This window comes from Bombus bifarius, unplaced genomic scaffold (assembly GCF_011952205.1).
Source record: "Bombus bifarius isolate JDL3187 unplaced genomic scaffold, Bbif_JDL3187 scf7180000007990, whole genome shotgun sequence".
NCBI classification, from domain to species: domain Eukaryota; kingdom Metazoa; phylum Arthropoda; class Insecta; order Hymenoptera; family Apidae; genus Bombus; species Bombus bifarius.
In genome coordinates this window covers 351,640-370,543 of record NW_022884371.1, presented here as the reverse complement: position 1 = coordinate 370,543, position 18,904 = coordinate 351,640, and the positions used below count along the sequence as shown (strand labels likewise).

Here is an 18,904-nt window from a genome sequence, read left to right as displayed (position 1 = left end):
TATATTTTTTATTAAATAGAAATTAATAAATATATTTTCGTGTATTTATTAAAATACCAATTTTAACAAGAAAATTGAAGTTATCATTCAAATTTAATTTCATAGATTTTGTATAAATTACAAATATAAGTATAAAATAAAATTTCTTATAATATTGTTAAAAATATATAAGTTTTTGAAATACATGTAAAAAGAATATTTAATATAACGTAAAAATGGAATAGGTTAGAATAAAATAATGTAAGCAAAAGTGTATCGTATGATTGCATATCTTTTAGGATGCTCGATCAATGGTGCCACTACCTCAAGCTAGCTTGGGATGATTTCTGTCACAGTGAAATCATTAAATATATAATGACATCCAAATTAGGAATTCTTATTTCTAAATTGGTTTTCGATGTTATTATTTTTAAAAGAACCTGTGCATTATGTTACGCCTTTTAAACTTCTCATAACAAGTCTAACTACCGTACTTTAACGAAATAAAGGTAAAGAGAATGGCTCGGCCAAAGCATAGAGTTAACACGGATATATGCGCTGATTGCGGAGCACTCGGTAAATGCATTCTTTTCTTTTAATGATTTATTTCACATACGATCTTTATTAAATATATTTAATTTCTTACTAATATTGTGTAATCACATGTTAATAAAAAATTGTTTTCAAATTGATTAAAACTAATTACATTTTCTATATACTTTTTCACATGTCTATGTTATATAAGGTAACTAATTTATGTACCAGAAAATTATATTTTATTCATAATTTTTATGTAATTACCGAATTTTATAATGTATATTATATTAACTTTGAGAAAAAATTATTGTTATTTGTGATTTTATTCATGTAATTTCTTTCTATTTATTACAATTTTTATTTATATTTTATCATAAAAATTACTTGGAAATAAATTTTAAAATTGCTTTTAGAACCAGGATGGGCTTCATTGAACAGAGCAATTTTATTATGTGATGACTGTTGTGGTGTACATCGTAGCCTTGGTCGTCATATATCTCAAATAAAATCACTTCATAAGAGCATTTGGCATGCAAACCTTCTTAATGTTAGTAAAGATAAGTACAAATTTAGTCAGAAAGTTTCTAGTTTAAAAAATAATGATTATTAACTTATAGATGGTACATACATTGAATGATAATGGAGCAAACAGTATTTGGGAACATTCCCTTTTAGATCCTAGTAATTCGAAAATTAGTAGAAGAAAGCCTCAAGCTAAGGATCCACTACAGTTAGTATAAAATATTTTATAACAAAATATGAGATATAAAATTTTAATAGTGATTAAATTATTTTTATAGCCCAACAAAAGCTGATTTTATTAAATCAAAACATCAACATTTAGCATTCATATTACGTCCAAGTAAAGAAGAATGTTGTAGTGAAGAAGAATTAAGTAGACAGTTGCATAGTAGTGTTCGTACGAGTAATTTAGAAACTTCTTTGAGATTACTTGCACAAGGTGCTAATCCAAGTTATTTTTACAAGGTAGTTTTAAACAAACCATTATTATGCAGTTTAATGGTAGAAACATATCATACAATATTTTATTTTACAGGAAAAGGGTACAACACCTTTACATGTAGCTGCTAGAGCTGGTCAAGCTTTGCAATTAGAGCTTTTAATAGCTAATGGTGGTAATCCTAGCATAATTGATTCAAATGGGCAGACACCTGCTGAAATTGCCAAGTATGTAACTATTAGGTTGGCAACTAAGTGATTACGGGTTTTGTCAATACCACCTAATGACAAAATCCGCAATTACTTAGTTGCCAACCCAATATATGCATACGCTTATTTTGCATATGAAGAAACATTACTTATATATGATTGTCATATTTTGTTATTTAGAATGGCAGGACATATGGACTTATCTGACCGCCTAATTGAATGCATGTATGAATTAACAGATAGACTAACATCCTTTATATGTTCACGTAAACCAAACCATAGACTGGATGAGCATATAATTATACCTGAATGTACATTATTATTGGAACAAAGTGATCTGTGTTTAGAAGGAAGGAATAAGTTACAAATGGTAAGTGTACTTTATCAAAGTATAAATATATTTATTATATGAACCTCCTTTTTTTAGTTATCGAATCATTTGTTGGAAGAATTGGCAATGGATGTTTATGATGAAGTAGATCGTCGAGAAAATGAAGAAAGTAAGGACATAATTGCATTATATAAATCATTTCCAGAAATGAATAGATTAGTATGTGAAAATAATTCTACATTATTTATAATTTTGAAGTTTTATATATAGTTCTTTGTAATATATGAATATATGTATATTCATATATATAACTGATTTTATAGAAATTAAGTATACACAAAACAAATATATTACATTAATTCATGTTTTTTCATATATTATGCTATTAATATGCATGCTTTTTTTATTGCATCATTTTAAAGGAGAGGTGAGTTGAATTTAAAAGTTTTAATTTTATTTTAATATATGCATGATTTGAATAATAAAATAATTGTTATAAATACATATTATATTTTAATCACTTGATAATTGACAATATTAATTATTTTTTACTTTATGTTCTTGAAATAGTTTGGTTTGCATCTGCATCCTTACCAGAAAAATGTACAGTGCCTTTCCTACCAGTGAACCCACAGCTATCATCAACAAGAAATCAAGGTAGACAAAAACTAGCAAGATTTACACCAAAGGAGTTTGCTACACTTATTATAGATTTTCTCATTGAGGCTCGCAGAAGACATATGCTTGCAAATAATGCACCATTACAAGGTTTGTAAGAAATTGTATAAATTAATTTCTTTAATTTATTCATTGTATCAACATGTGTAGTATTTCTAGATCCAGCTATTTCTATACTTCGTAAAGAGCAACATGGAAAGTATGGATCACAAATGTCTGATGATGAACCATTGTATGATAGTGTTGCTTCTGATGATGATTATGCATTGACATCATCTGACAATGCAGTGCCTGAATATTCCGCACAGTTTAAAATGGATAACGAGGTACGTATTAAATTAACTTTAATTAATTAAATTAAATTACTTTAACATAAAGATAAAAAAGTAGTTATAAATACGGAAAGTATGGTATAAGATATAAAAAAGATGGACAATAAGTTACATGCTAAAAATAGATAAAATTGTATGGTAACGTATTAAAGGTACCAGCTCTAGTAACGAAAAGAAGAATAAGGAATCGGCTAAGTACATGGCTCTTCTGTAGACAGTGCTATTAGGCAAGTGCACAGGTCTGTTAGTGCATGTGCAGCCTTTGCCAGAGAATGCTATATAGTTCACTAAAATTTATAACATGATCATACTGATTATGTGTTTTGTTTTGTAACAACCATATAACTTCTAAAAGTTCTCTCTTTTTTTTTACTTTTTTCTTGGCATAGAAGTGAAATTTCATTGTGTATGTTAAAATGTTATTACAGGAAGCTTTTGCACCATTAGCTAAGGGACTTCCATCTGTCGTTGAAGTTTTAAAAAAACAATTAACTCTCTCCGAATCTACTATCAAGGATCTCCGTGAGCAGATTCGTACTCTGCAGAGTACTGTAGAACAACTGACACATGAAAATAATGAACTGAAGCAAATGATTCATGTAAGATAAATATTTAATATCTTTATGATATATTGCAAATTAAAATCTGATGTACAAAAAATATAGGTAAAAGAATCTACTGATGGAGTTATTAATGGTCATGTTAGTGGAGAACAAGAGCCAGAACTAGAACCAGTGCTTGATATAAAAACATCTCTTAATAGGAGCAATCAACGTCCTGCGTCTATGTATGAAACACGAGAAGGTTTGCGAAAACCAAATTCGTGGTCAACGTCTATTTGTCAGGTAATAATTTGATGAAAATTTCTTTGATTTATGTTTCTTAATCTTATTGCATAAAATTTGATTGATACAGGCAAAACGAGATTCAGAGACAATATCTCGCAATAACACACAAAGTTTATGGGAATGCGATGCTCCTAACCTTCCCCCTAGCGAGGAAGTTACTCGAAGAACTGAACAAGTTACAAGAAGAATTCAGGAACTGTGGATGGCCATGCAAGATCCAAAACAACGAGAAGCTTTTGTACCTTGTGCAGAAAGAATTCGTGTTGCTGTTGCTGAACTCACAGCTATATTTCCCCAAGTAAGATGTGCATTTCTTCTTTAAATGTAAACATAAATTTATATTAAACACATTCAAATTATGTTGTAGAATCCTATTGAGGAAAACATCAGATCTGCTCTGCGACAATTAAATGGTAATACAGGTAGACTTCAAGCAGAATGTTCTGGTCTTCAGAGATGTACTAGTGATATAGAACATATGGACAGATGCCTTCAGCAAGTACGTTCATGTGCTTATGATATTGCCAAAGCAACAAAGCTTCTTGTTACCCAATTTTAAACATAACAGATCAAAGGCAAAGTATTACAAATTAAATAATTCTTTCATATTTGATGTATATAAATTGTACAGACGCTTAATATCCTAATACTCAAAATCATCACAGATTAATACATTGAATAAGTATTCGTCTTATATTACATAACAATAATTTGTTGTCTAATATTCTTATTTTTATTGTAATGTAAATAAGAAGCAAATTTTAACACATGAATATTCTTATAGTTTGTTAAATCGTATAAAACATGACACGTTTCAAGATTCGATATAATATTTACGTAACTTTTAACGTATGATAAAGACTGAATAGCCATGAACCAATGAATTTTATTAATATGCAATTTTAGTTTCTATACTTGGTTTTACAAACATACTTTTTGCTCATATAAGCTGGCATATAAGAAACAATTATAAATGTGAAAAAATTTATTGCATTCGTGTGAGTAAAAAAAGTATTAAGTGCAATACCAAAAGATTTAAAGTATCTTAAAGTTATTATTAAAACCAGGTAAAAATTTTATGCATTTTTAGTGCCAATAAAAAAATTTATTTTGCGATATCACTAAATAATTATTTACCATAAAAATGTATAATTAAAAGATTAATTAATAAAAATGTGTTTTTATCGATAACTTATAAGTGATGAAATATTTATAAAGAATCCATTTTGTACGTTTAAATATTATATTCTATTATATATGTTGGAGATGGAAGGACAGCGGGATTTCCCGTCCGGAATGTTGGGAAAAACCCCGATACCCTAGTCCAGACTTTTACTATAGCTGCACTTAAGTAATAAAAATAAGGAATAGTTTTAATGTTCCAATCTGACTTTATGACGACGGGTTCGGGCTCGAAGTGACATGGCAGGTCACCGGACGTAGCCACGGTCACGGGAGGGGGATGTATGAAATGATTATATGGCTCTCCTTAAAACAAAGATTAACCCGAAAAGCGGGGACAGGAGTATATAAGGGCAGTTTCTTTTGGATGAAGAGAGTTAGTTTGTTAGTTAGTCATTGGACGAATTACTGGTTGAGTTACCCGGATCGAGTAGTACGTTGATACTTTCCCTCCCGTGAACCGTGACTACGTCTAGTGACCCGCTATGTCACTTCGAGCCCAAACCCATCGTCATAAAGTCAGATTGGAACATTAAAACTATTCCTTATTTTTATTACTTAAATGCAGCTATAGTAAAAGTCTGGACTAGGGTATCGGGGTTTTTCCGGACGGGAAATCCCGCTGTCCTTCCATCTCCGACATATATATAAAAAACCAGCTTATATTAAAGCATTACAAATAAGTGAGAATTTTGTCGCCAGTAAAAGAAGAAATGTTTTACTATTATTATTATTATTATTATTATTATTATTATTATTATTATTATTATTATTATATTAATGTGATCAATACATATGTAACAATGAAAGTTTATATTGATAATGCATTAATTGCTCTTACTGTATTATTGGTATTAAGAATATATGTTTAATAGTTAAATAAAATTTAAATATATTATCGTTGATGCAAACTACATGATATATTTACTGGCAAATATAATTATCAAATTGAAATCGTTTTTAAATACTTTTATTTATCCAAAGACTAATGTTTCATATTTATGAAACTGCTGTGTAATGATAGTTTAAAGTGCATGAATCATCATTATTTCTTATAACATAATCGTTTACATTTTTTGACTTCAGAATATTCATTTGGCGCGATGCGTTTTAAAATGAACAATAAAATCATCTTACATATTGTAAATGTTTCTGTAGACTAACCCTTATTTATATGATAAATGATTGTACTTTACAATATAGAGAGTGTATAGATTATACAACCTATCATAATTTATTTGATATTATTTTAATTATTTCTTAAATTTTATTCTTTTTTTTATATTTTAATCTTAATAGAAAAAAATGAAACTTAATAACAATTATTTTCCAATGTGATATATATTTCTCATGGAAATGACTAAAACATAAGTTCTCAACTATTACATATGATATTAAAATTGATTAGTTTTAATGATATTAAAGATTTAATATTGAAGATCATTATAGTCAATTACTGTCACCTTGTGAAGGATAAATAATATCAACATTGTATTAAGAAAAAATTAAAATTTAATGAAAGCGAACCTTAAAAAAGTAATTGTCTAGTGAATTTTGTAGGCCAATGATTCACAAGCGTTTTCGCGCTACCTGTTATGAAATCTTCGACGGATGATACAAAAACACGTGTTCTTTACACTTTAGCTGACAAAGTTTTGAGTAATTCGGGTAAATTTAAGAAAGTTTAGGTGGGTAGGTAAAAGAAAGTGAACAGGCGTGAAGCAAGGGTAGTTTTAAGTAAGTCAATCGGTAGAATCGGAAAGTTTATGTGGATGATTGAAGGGAAAGTAGTGAAGCAGGAGAGCGGCCATTTTATGTTAGTATGACGTAGAGGCTGGGTGTAGCTTCGCGTTCAACCGTCCGTGTTCTTTGGAAAAGGCGAGAAAATCTGAATTCTGATGCTGGGGTCGAGGTAAATGCACGTACCACGCACTGAACGTGTGAACCGTAAATTAAGCCGAAGGAAAGTAAGGAAATTAGTTAAATAAGGAAGTACAGGCGTCGTGAAAGAGCGAGCATGAGCGAAGAAAGCAATCCGCGAACGCTCTATGTGGGAAATCTAGACACTTCGGTGTCGGAGGAACTATTGTGCGCACTTTTTTCACAAATAGGTGCAGTTAAAGGATGCAAGATTATACGAGAACCAGGGAACGACCCATATGCATTCGTCGAATTTACGAATCATCAATGCGCGGCTACAGCGCTAGCCGCCATGAACAAGCGATCCTTCCTGAATAAGGAAATGAAGGTTAACTGGGCAACGAGCCCTGGAAATCAGCCGAAGTTGGACACAAGTAATCATCATCACATATTTGTCGGCGACCTGTCGCCAGAAATCGAAACACAAACTTTGAAAGAAGCATTCGCGCCTTTTGGCGAAATTAGCAATTGTAGAATTGTCCGCGATCCACAAACTATGAAAAGTAAAGGATATGCTTTTGTATCATTTGTCAAAAAGTCTGAAGCTGAGGCAGCGATAGCAGCTATGAATGGTCAGTGGCTTGGATCTAGAAGCATCAGGACAAATTGGTCGACTAGAAAACCGCCACCACCAAGATCCGAAAGGCCACGACATTCAAATAATAGTAAACCTAACTATGAAGAGGTATGTTTCAAATTTCAATAGTGGTCATCTATCAATTTCCTTACCCTTGTTTCTAATTAAGATCTATAGAAGTTACATATAGCTCACTTGTTGACAACATAACTAATTTTGTTTATTTTCTAATTTGTGTATATTATCATTAATAGGTATATAACCAAAGTAGTCCAACTAATTGCACAGTATACTGTGGAGGTTTTACAAATGGCATTACAGATGACCTGATAACCAAAACATTTTCTCCCTTTGGTACTATACAAGATATAAGAGTATTTAAGGATAAAGGATATGCATTCATAAAATTTACTACTAAGGAAGCTGCAACACATGCCATAGAATCAACACATAACACAGAAATTAATGGTAGCATTGTTAAATGTTTCTGGGGAAAAGAAAATGGAGATCCTAATAGTGTGGGCCCAAATGCAAATCACCAAGCTCAACAGGTTATTTTAATGCGTATATTTTTTATTTTGATGATCCATATCTCTTTTCTTTAACAAATTAAAAAAATAATAAATATTAAAATATATATTGTCTTTTTTGTTTAATAGGTTACAGCTGGGGCTGGACAATATGCATATGGATATGGCCAGCAAATGAGTTACTGGTATCCTCAAGGATATCCACAAATGCAAGGTCAATTTTTACAGCCTGCTCAGTACTATGGTCAATATTATGGACAACAGGCTCAATATATGAATAGCATGCGAATGCCTGCTCCTGGTGCAGGTACATGGCAACCAGCACAAGCGACCGCCGCACCGCCGACTGCAACTGCACCATTGCCACCAGGTCAGCAACCTGCAATGGTAACATATACCATGCCACAATACCCCACGCAATGAAACTGATCATTGATCAACATCAACTAATTGTTACATATGATACATTTGCCCTTGGGGCGTTCGCAAAATCTGTTCTGTCATATACCTATTCCAACAAGTTTATTGGTATTTTGACTGCAGCATCATATGTACAAATTTTCCAGTTGTACTTCGATTGAAGTATTATACAAAAAGAAATCCTCAAATTTGGTTGTATCAATATCGATTGGTATTATATTTCAAAAGACTTTATCAAAAGTTCAAAGTGATATATATATTGAATATATACACTGAGATATTTAAATATACATCTTTCTTATGTTTTCCTTGCCAAACAATAGAAACGTATACCATTGTAACAAATACAAATATATCTTGCAATTTTCATTGAAAAAGGAAATATCATAGCAGTCGATCCATCAGTGTAATATAACAATTTTTTCAAGACGATTTTTATGCTGTTGAATGAGGTATATTTCTGAATTTAAAATTGCAGCCCCTTGATGAGCCCTGCATTCGTTGTGCTGCGTAAGGTGTACGTATGTATGCGAACATTGCGTTGTTATATTTTTAATATTTTTGCCACAATTACCAATCTTTAGTTTATTTCAAATCATTAATGAACAGAGATAAATGTTCATTTATGGTAAACACAAAGTATGACATTGAACATAGTATAAGATAGGGATTATAGGTAGACACGGCGCCTGTGATGTAGCTAGATTTGGATGCATGCTTTGACGTGTGCAGGGCCCTTAATTAAAGTAAACTATGCGAGTGGATAAACGAGTTGTAAACTTTTCTCGTTTTGTGATATTTATCGTCGGTGGTAAATGTACAAAAAACATTCTTATAACAAATTTTAAGAAAATACTTCTGGAAGTGTCAAAAATGAAATATTTTATGCTGAATTTAACTTAATTGAATATACTTTGTCATATTGCTTAGTGACTCCTCTCCATTTGTACAAAGAAATAGCGAATCTTGATGTAATTATTACAATGTAATTTAAGTATAATGGTAATGATAATGGTGAACACTTCCACTAAGAGTTGGAGTCACTATTGTTCTACCTTTATTGATTTGTATATCAATAGTTGAAATTATGTTCCTTTAAATACGTTGTAAAATATTCAGTTCTTTTCTTGTAATAATTAGTATATCAATTGACAATCACATTTGATGTTATCTGATATTTTGACATTATTGCAATTATCACATGGCACGATACATATGCCTTCGTGTCTTCCAAATACTATACAGGTGAAAATTATTGCAGAACTTTAATATTTTCAATTTTCAATAAAGTTAGGTTTAATATTTGTTTATTACGTTTTTTGAGAATTTATCATTTTCATTCTGATTATTTCTTGGAAACTTATTTTCCAAAATACGTTTCATTAAGTTAATAAATAAATAATAAACAAATTAGAGTGAGTTAGAGTAAAATTTATCGATACTTCGCTTCACCACCGACGATAATAAGCCATAAACCTTTCAAAACCAATTTGTATAAAGTCAGTACTGAATGTAATAACAGAAGAAACATAAAATCGAATATAGCAATGATTGACTGCGATAAGTGATATCGAACTATGGAGAGCCAATTTAAGAAAAAAAACTTGTCTATGGATTAATAATAATCAGTGAACCGATGGAAGACATAAAAAAAAATGTTATATAAAAAGTAATTTAGGTACAGTAGGGTGCGAAGCCCTCGAAGATGCTTAGGATAATGTTATCTTATAATAAAAACAAATTGTCCTTTGAATGAAAAAAAAGGAATAAATATTTAAAATACACAATATTTTGTATTATTTCATAGCCCACGTTATTATAAAATATAAAGTTATGAAATAATAACAAAAGTGACTTTTTAAATTTATAAGAAACGTAGTACCTTCGTTTATAACTGGTTAAATGTAAAAATAATATAATAAGTTTTTTAAGTACATACAAGGTAATTTTATTTTACAGCCGACATACTTTTACAATAATTGTTTACGTTAACCGAGCATATTTTTTTCTGCAAACTATCTCGTCAAGCACTTAAAACACTTGATGACTTATGTAGAAGATATAATTCTGACTGATTTTTTGACACAATAAAATTTAACGTTAAGTACAATGTTTGCGATTTATTGAAGGAAACACAACTTCTGTATAAAAGGGGCGTCGTTATGTTCGATTTAAACGGAAAACATTACGCTGGTTATACCATTACTATAAAATAAAAATATTTCTTTGGTGAATATTATAGCAATGTCAAGTTAGAATATTTTAATACTTTAATTAAAACTGAATTCGGTAATACTGTGAATAATTTAATTAATTTTCACGTGAAAATTGCGAGCATTCCTTTTCTAAAATGAAATGCGCTAGAATAATTTGTACTGTACACTTTATTACACAATACATGCGTTCCTCGATCTCGATCACACGGCGGCAAAATACTAAGTAGGATATCTTGTATTTTTGTACAATAAGTGACACTATACTATTCAGTTACATTCGAAAATTACTATTTAATTGCATGATGTCACTGAGTATATAGATGTTAATTAAATATGTATTTGTTAATTGTTTCATCAAGCGAACTAGGATATAATATATTAAAAGAAGGAGTTGCTCAACGAAAATTTTAGTTTGCAATCTACAATTATAATCTGTCTACCTTGTTCTACATATTTTTTTACGTAATTTATGATATTGTTGAGAAATATAGATTTGGCATTTAATCAAAGTATAATTGAAAAAAGATCTATGAAAAACATCATTCACGAAATAAAAATAAGTTTTGTAAGTTTTATGTTACGTTTTATCAAATCAGTTACTACTTATTTTGCAAACATCACTATCATTTTAGTAAAATTGCATATTAGTGCATATTAAAAGTGGTTTGAAATATCTTAAAATCAATTTTATACCAAATAACTTTTATCCTTTTGTAATATCGAGAAAAAGAGGGTTGAAACTTACAATTAAGGAAACATAATTTGTGTAGTCATGCACAGACATTTCTTATAATTAATTCACATTTGATTACTTTTAATTTACGCAGCAATAATTAATATTAGCATTATTATTTGCTTATATTCTTAAGAAATTTCCTATTACAAGTTTTTATAAAAGTAGCAAAATAACTTAATTGAGGCTGAGCGTGTTTTTAACATGGAAGGCCAGGGTTGTAAATAGAGATATACCCATATTAATAACAGTCTGTTGTGCAAGATCATCGATAAAATTCGGGCAAAAATATTTTACTTATGCTTACCATAAATTATTTAACGCCGAAAAACTTTACATATAACCAAAACTTCAATACAGTTCATATTATACTTTTGCAACATAAATGGTTTTAACATTGACTTAACATCAAGTTCATAAATTTTTCAATCAAAATTCGTTTCATACAGCATTCAGCAATACATATTGAACTTAATACATCTACATTGATATAATGCTGAGATTGAACTTTGACATTATTTGTAACTTCAGTTATGTTCGTATATTCAATAATAAAGAGGTGCGCAACTTTGCGCAAGTGCAAATTTATACTTTGTACAACTATTACCATTTTTCTATCAGTGCATCAGTCGTAACTGATATTAAAAATTGTAACAAGTGAAACGGGCAATCCTTGTTTCATTACATGACAAAAATTAAAAAGAAATTTTTAACATCATTTTACGTAATATGTTATGCATAGATTATACTATACTACATGGGTCAGTATTAACTAGTGATCACACAAGAGAAGCTTCGAACTCGTTGCATTATCGTTATTGAAAAGCAAGGATTGTAACGAGTTACAAGGTGAAGAAATAATTACTCCACGCTTCTCTTATAAGCAAATACATGTACGTCGAGTAAAATTAGGAGGTTCTTATTAACTAATTTCAAATTGAAACAATATCAGACTAGTATCGAAGCTTAGTATTATGGTTTTGCAATAAATGTGTTTTTAAATCAGTGATTATATCGTACAAGCACAATCACCTTTTAGTTGAGCATTTGAAGCAGTAGATGAATATCAAAAACTTTTATATATCCAACTTCCTTTTGTAGCATACCTTTATCATAACATTAATTTTTTACTGATAATATTTACCTATAAATAATAAATATTTTTAATTTCACGAAGTTCAAATATATAATTCCAGTTCGTTGTCTCATAGAAATCTCATCAAATCAAAAATTGATATATATTTTGATAAGCATAATACCCCCTGTTAAAAGATCTTAATTATATAATTTCATTTTAACAATTATCAAACGAATATCTGAAATGTTACCAAACATAACATGAATAATATTTTCCCCCAATATGTTATACAATATGCAATTTGTTATTTTTACAAAACTCACGTGCCTAAAACGATTTTATCTGCATACTTTACTTTTAGCACGTGCTTGTGCAAAACCAAGATATTCATTCATTTTTATGCTTATTTGATAACATAATTATAGCAGTAGTTAATCCTTTACACCCAATTACAGTAATTGTTTTATTATCTGATTGGACGTGAGCTGTTTCATATGCAAATACAGTCTTCCTGCTAACATTATTCAAATCAATTGTGCTTGAATGGTAATTAAGTATTTACATTACTCTTTTTATTATAAAGTGCATATTGTAATTGCTAATTGTAGAATTACATTCTTCTTTGCATTATTAGAATAATTTATACTAAACTTATTAGCGCATAACCGTATAACAAGAAAGTAAATAATAATAAATTAATGTTCATGATTTACCAAAATATGAAATAAAAAGTTACCAAAATCTACATAGACAGTATAACTACAAACATTGGAATTCTAATATCAACATCTTTAGAGTGTAGTAATATAAGTATGAAGTAATATCAACTTAAACTTAAATCTATAATACCTGATTGCTGGATGGAGTATAGAATGTATTATATATGTAATATAAAGCTAGTAATATTACAGTGTTACTGCTGTAATATGATTTAAAAAACAGTACTTAGCAAGAGTGCCTTTTGCAATATCATAACATTTTCTTTTTGTATATAGATGTCATTTATAAATTAGCTTAGAAAATGTAAAAGCTGATATATTTACACTCTGTAATAATTAATATCGCAGAAAATCATTTTTGTTGCATTTTCCGTCATTAAGTTCCTTTTTTCTTTTTTTTTTTAGAATGTGCAGATATTTTAGTGTAACTTATTTTCCAGCCTTGTGCATCAACTAATTCTTAAAAATCATAGACTTACATCACCATATTCGAAGCTCCACTTTTCATAAGCTGCTAAACTTGCAGGTGACACTGATCTACGAATTCTTTTAAGCGAATCACGAAAATCTTGCATTGTAATATTGCGTACGGAATTAAGGTCCAATTCTTTTACTTGATCTGGATTAAGTTCTGTACAATATTAATACATCTTTTTTTACAAACTTTACGATATATCGTTTATACATACTTAATAATGATTAATTTATTTGTTAGACTATCTGGTCAAAATCTTTCATATCCATTCAGTCTAAGTAAGCATAATGGAAAATGTGTAATAGAAACTTTATATTTTATCTTACCTCTAATAGGGCCAAGTGCTGCATCCTTTGCTAAACCCGTTAAATCGCTTCCAGAATAGCCCTGGGTTAAAACTGCCATCTCATTTAGTTCTTCTGGTGTTAAAGGATCATTATGTTTAGCTAAAAGTCGCTTCAGTAACATAATTCTTGTTCGTAAATCTGGCAACGTAACATATACTCGCTTTGTGAATCTCCTTAATGCAGCTTCATCCAATTCTTGAGGTCTATTTGTAGCAGCCATAACTAATACCCTTTCTTCTGGATTACATGGCAAACCATCAAATTCAACTAAAAATTCCGTCTTCAATCGCCTATGTAATAATTGTCAATTAGATAAATATTAATCATTTTACATAAATGTCAAAACTTGAACAGATCTACCGTGAAGCTTCATGTTCATTATCTCTACGTTCACTTAACAACGAATCCACTTCGTCAACAAAGATCACAGATGGCTGTAATTCTCGTGCTATAGCAAAAAGAGCTCGTACTAGCTTTTCTCCTTCTCCAACATATTTCGATGTAAGACTAGCAGCAGATATTGAAAAAAATGTAGCGTTGCACTGGGTAGCCACAGCACGTGCAAGCAATGTCTTTCCATTTCCTGGTGGACCAAATAATAATAAACCTCTTGCCGGTGTTCGTAAGCCAGTAAATAATTCTGGTCTTAATGAAGGCAAGATGACTATCTCTTGTAATGCTTGCTTTGCAGTCTGTTTTATAAAAGAAAATATAAAATTGTAAGTTTATCTACTATATTATGCATTTTTCCTTATTTAACAATTTATAGATATAATAGCTACAGACTTCTTGACCAGCAATGTCCTCCCAATGTACTGCTGCACCTCCTTCTAAAATCTCATCTAAAATTACTTGTGCAAGTTTCGGATCTACACCTTTTAAAAGAGGTACTTTTCTTGTAGGTGTTCCTCTATTACTGTTTGATGTAGTTGGTGTTCCTGGTCTCCTAACAGGTGAACCATTTCCAGGTACTGATAATTGTCTTTTTACAGAAGGTGGCGTAGATGATGGTTTAATAGGTGTAACTCTATGACAAGATTGTACTGGTGTTGAGCGTCCCATGCTGCGTGGTAATGTTTGACTTTTGCTTATAACTGTCCCCACTCTTTTTCCAGGAACAGATAATTTTCTTCCAGATGCTATAACAACATAAAACAAATAATACCCAAATAATAAACACATAAAAATGAAACTATTAGTACTTTTAAATATGAATCTCTGTTAACTCTATTATATAGTACTATTACAAGGAATAAAATACAAGACAAACGCTTTGCAATGAAAGAAGTAATTATTAATAATTTCAATCAATATAAAAAGAATTAAATATATTTGTCAAACTAGTATGCATGTGATATAATTAGACTACATTTATAATACATATGTAATATATGATTAAAATATTAAGAGCATACATTACATTGTTAATATTTCATATATATAAAATATTTTATATTGTTAAAAAGTCATATATAGTAGTGAACAAATGATATCTGAGCACTAAATATGAGATTACAAAATAAACATAAAAATGTTTTTTAGAATATAAATGTAACAAATACTTTTTAGACTACTCTAATGTTTTTTTCAAATAAAACTTTAAATGTTTATATGAAGCATACATTCATGCATATAAACTAATTTGTCTTCTTAATTCATTGTTTCATATAAAGTATATATACACATGCACATAGTATCATATATATATATGTATGTGTGTGTGTGTAGTCTCATACATACCTACATATAAATAATTCTATTTCTTTTTAAATTACTTCATTCTAAATTCAGATAAATATATTACATTACAAAGTGTGGCAAAACTATGTTAATCATAGCAAATAATATAACATGCTTGCATTTATTACTTGTTGTATTACATCAAAAACTAATAATAGATGCATGTGTTAACAATGGAATAGAAACAACAGTTTTACAGAAGCAATTATCAAATTTACATTCAAAATCTGCATTGTAAGCCCAAAACTTCAGACAAACAGTACCTTCAGAATGGGCAGAATAGTTTTTTGGTGAACGTGGCCTTAACTTGGGAATTTGGGTACATGTATTCTGCCCTATGTTCACTGTTTGTGTACTGTTTGTGTTTTTAGTATGATTTGTATTTAAAGAAGATCGAGTTGTTTGTAATGTGTGTATATTGCGTCGGACCCTCAGATTCTTTCCTGGATGTTCGTTGTCCATTTTATTTCCAGGAGCACGATATTCATTGCAGATATCCAGTTTTTTCAGCTCACACACACTCACTACAAAAAGGAAAAACATTCTCTGCCATGCTGCAGTAGGCTAAATAGCTAAGTACAGTTTGAACCCATAAATTTCGTTAACTTTTGTCCAAATTGTAAACTATATAATTAGTACTTAGATTTGAAATGAATGCTCAGATGGCTGTTAGGAACGCTACTATATGAAGTTTGGCTACTAATTTGTACATAAAAATTTGCGTCGCTTATGAAAAAAACATATTGTGCCAAAAATGAAACCATTAAAAAAAGGGATAACGCGCGCATGCATACACGCACGAGTACATTCACGCATAAATACTCTCGCGCAGACACACACATACACACAGATGCACACATACGCGTGAACAATATAGAACAATTAACACATGAGCATGCTAAATACATAAATATTGTATTATTCTTAAGCTGTACCATAACTTTATTTAAGAATACGTTATAATTATAAAAAAAATTTATAAATAAGTGATATATAATTTTGTTAATGCAAGTGGAACAGCTTAAGAAATGTGCCATGTATTTAAAATATTTGTTTACAAACCAAGAAAATCAAGTCTATCCTTTGCCATTGCCAAATTAGTGCGCATTTTATCATGAAGTCTTTGTGCATGTTCCCATACTTCTCCTCGACCACCATTACATTCTATAGCTATTCCTTTTTCTAATTCTCCAATTCCCTTCTTATAAAGTTCAATTGCCATTTCTTTCTGGCCTAATAAAAGTAGTATTGAAAATGAAATATCAAAAAGAAACAAATTATAAGAAACAGGTAATCTAAATATATCTAAGAATACCTTCATTATCTTCGTCAATCTTAAGTGCTTTACTAATAAATTCAAAAGCTCTACGATGATGATGTTTTTGTTTTGCAAGTAATGGGTCTCCAGGGCCAGGACCAACCTGCCTTCTAGGCACTTGCGACATTCCCTCGTTCTCAGTTTGCCCAGGATTATTTAAATTATTATTTAAATTTTCACTAGACTTTTGACCAACTACGATCTCTAGCTGGCAGGTCTGCTTGCAAGCTTGTCTTCGTTGAATCAGCTGAGATGTAGATGTATATAAGTACTTAAATACCACAAATAACTGATAAAGAAGTGTCCTCAGAACATTGAACAGCAGTATCAAAGGAAAAGAAACAATATAGAGATTACGTTTGTGTACTGACGGCTGAGGGGTGTCGAGAAAGCGATGATTATGATGGTAATGATTATGGTGATGATTATTGCAGTTAATGGTTGTTGTTGTTTTATCACTATTTTCATTCTTCGTCACGCATAACTTTTTCGGCGACTTTGTGCCATACTTCCGAATTGGACGCCCGCCATCACTGTAAGACATTTCCTATCGCAAATTTTTGAATTCGTATATTCGTATGCTACAAAATACACACTTATTATCGCCAAATACAGGTTGAGTTAAACATTCTGACATTCCCAATGTTGCATAAATGTTGAAAATGAAAGACGATTTTCAAGTTGTCTTAGATCATCTTCTTAAAAAACATTTCGGAAGCTCAACAACTTAATCTTCCTAGAAACAGTTGCAGATTGAAGACGACGATTGTTTTCACTGGCGATTTGGCGAACGAGATAAAAGAAAAGAACGACAAGATTCGGAATTCCGTGGTGTTTGGGATTGGTAAATCATGAACGAAATAGAATGATCCGCGATCTTCTTCAGCATCGCTTGTTTTGATTCACGTTTAACTCGGAACATCAACGTGTAATATGGATTTACAAACATCAACAAACGTTGTTTTACAAAATCGTGTATACAAAAATATATACATAGAGAATCTTGTATTACATACATGCACCTCTGTATTTACTTCGTTTAATATGTGTTCTACATTCCACACGAGATAGATTACTTTATGCACTTGCGCTCTTTATCGGATTCTCTTGCACATGCGTGTATTTGTATATCCTTAATAATCCTGCTCAAACAATCTTTGATTCTATATATATATATATATATATTTTATTTTTACTCATTTGTTATTTCATTTTAAAAAGTTTTAAGGTTTGCCCAGCGAATAGGTAATGGGGTTTTTTTATATTTATGAATGCATTTGCATGTATATGTACTTTTAAGATGCAACTTTCATAATATACAATAAAAATATGTAGCACTAAAAGAATTATTATTTTTTTGAATTCTTTGATTCTTTTAATTTTTAAACATATGAAGTCACAAAAAAATAATGTTTATAATATGTACATATACGTCGGAGAGGGAAAGACAGCGGGATTTCCCGTCCGGAATGTTGGAAAAAACCCCAATACACTAGTCCAGACTTTTACTATAGCCGCCCTTAAGTAATAAAAATAAGAAATAGTCTTAATGTTCCAATCTGACTTTATGACGATGGGTTTGGGCTCGAAGTGACATGGCAGGTCACCGGACGTAGCCACGGTCACGGGAGGGACATGTACCTGACAGAGGTATGAAATGATTATATGGCTCTCCTTAAAACAAAGATTAACCCGAGAGGCGGAGACAGGAGTATATAAGGGCAGCCTCTTTTGGATTAAGTGAGTTAGAGTTAGAGTTAGTTAGTTGGTTAGT

At 30.4% G+C, this 18,904-nt stretch overlaps 3 protein-coding genes across 4 annotated transcripts; 2 read left to right on the top strand and 1 right to left on the bottom strand.

The window, feature by feature from the left end:
• Positions 1 to 221: 221 nt before the first annotated feature.
• Positions 222 to 4,751, top strand: LOC117205387 (ARF GTPase-activating protein GIT2). Its single transcript, XM_033443740.1, has 13 exons — positions 222 to 555; positions 930 to 1,063; positions 1,134 to 1,246; positions 1,317 to 1,503; positions 1,574 to 1,704; positions 1,867 to 2,056; positions 2,114 to 2,186; positions 2,588 to 2,785; positions 2,855 to 3,021; positions 3,456 to 3,626; positions 3,693 to 3,872; positions 3,943 to 4,173; positions 4,243 to 4,751. Exons 1-13 carry the CDS (start codon positions 498 to 500, stop codon positions 4,432 to 4,434), a joined length of 2,025 nt encoding a protein of 674 aa, XP_033299631.1. The 5' UTR covers positions 222 to 497; the 3' UTR covers positions 4,435 to 4,751.
• Positions 4,752 to 6,643: 1,892 nt separating this feature from the next.
• Positions 6,644 to 10,614, top strand: LOC117205392 (nucleolysin TIAR). The gene is made up of 3 exons (XM_033443747.1): positions 6,644 to 7,662; positions 7,809 to 8,105; positions 8,214 to 10,614. Exons 1-3 carry the CDS (start codon positions 7,075 to 7,077, stop codon positions 8,505 to 8,507), a joined length of 1,179 nt encoding a protein of 392 aa, XP_033299638.1. The 5' UTR covers positions 6,644 to 7,074; the 3' UTR covers positions 8,508 to 10,614.
• A 2,323-nt stretch (positions 10,615 to 12,937) lies between these two features.
• Positions 12,938 to 18,214, bottom strand: LOC117205386 (spastin). 2 transcript variants are annotated; one of them, XM_033443738.1, is made up of 7 exons: positions 17,128 to 18,214; positions 16,875 to 17,045; positions 16,076 to 16,336; positions 14,859 to 15,211; positions 14,433 to 14,764; positions 14,052 to 14,362; positions 12,938 to 13,881 (listed from the first exon to the last, which is right to left on the bottom strand). In XM_033443738.1, the coding sequence occupies exons 1-7, from the start codon at positions 17,672 to 17,674 to the stop codon at positions 13,718 to 13,720; spliced, it is 2,139 nt and encodes a 712-aa protein (XP_033299629.1). In that variant the 5' UTR covers positions 17,675 to 18,214; the 3' UTR covers positions 12,938 to 13,717. The 2 variants fall into 2 exon arrangements, with proteins under 2 accessions (XP_033299629.1, XP_033299630.1); XM_033443739.1 differs by lacking the exon at positions 16,076 to 16,336 and having other exon boundaries at positions 17,128 to 18,213.
• Between the last annotated feature and the right edge of the window lie 690 nt (positions 18,215 to 18,904).

Bases quoted from the DNA above. Each gene is read 5' to 3' on its own strand.
- LOC117205386 (XM_033443738.1), bottom strand. From the start codon at position 17,674: ATGTCTTACAGTGATGGCGGGCGTCCAATTCGGAAGTATGGCACAAAG. The intron at 16,337-16,874 runs GTTTGTAAACAA...TCCTTTTTGTAG, and splicing joins GGATAGACTTGATTTTCTTG to TGAGTGTGTGTGAGCTGAAA. The intron at 13,882-14,051 runs GTAAGATAAAAT...AATATTGTACAG, and splicing joins AGCACTTGGCCCTATTAGAG to AACTTAATCCAGATCAAGTA.
- LOC117205387 (XM_033443740.1), top strand. From the start codon at position 498: ATGGCTCGGCCAAAGCATAGAGTTAACACGGATATATGCGCTGATTGC. The intron at 556-929 runs GTAAATGCATTC...AATTGCTTTTAG, and splicing joins CGCTGATTGCGGAGCACTCG to AACCAGGATGGGCTTCATTG. The intron at 2,057-2,113 runs GTAAGTGTACTT...TCCTTTTTTTAG, and splicing joins GAAGGAATAAGTTACAAATG to TTATCGAATCATTTGTTGGA.
- LOC117205392 (XM_033443747.1), top strand. From the start codon at position 7,075: ATGAGCGAAGAAAGCAATCCGCGAACGCTCTATGTGGGAAATCTAGAC. The intron at 7,663-7,808 runs GTATGTTTCAAA...TATCATTAATAG, and splicing joins GTAAACCTAACTATGAAGAG to GTATATAACCAAAGTAGTCC. The intron at 8,106-8,213 runs GTTATTTTAATG...TTTGTTTAATAG, and splicing joins CAAATCACCAAGCTCAACAG to GTTACAGCTGGGGCTGGACA.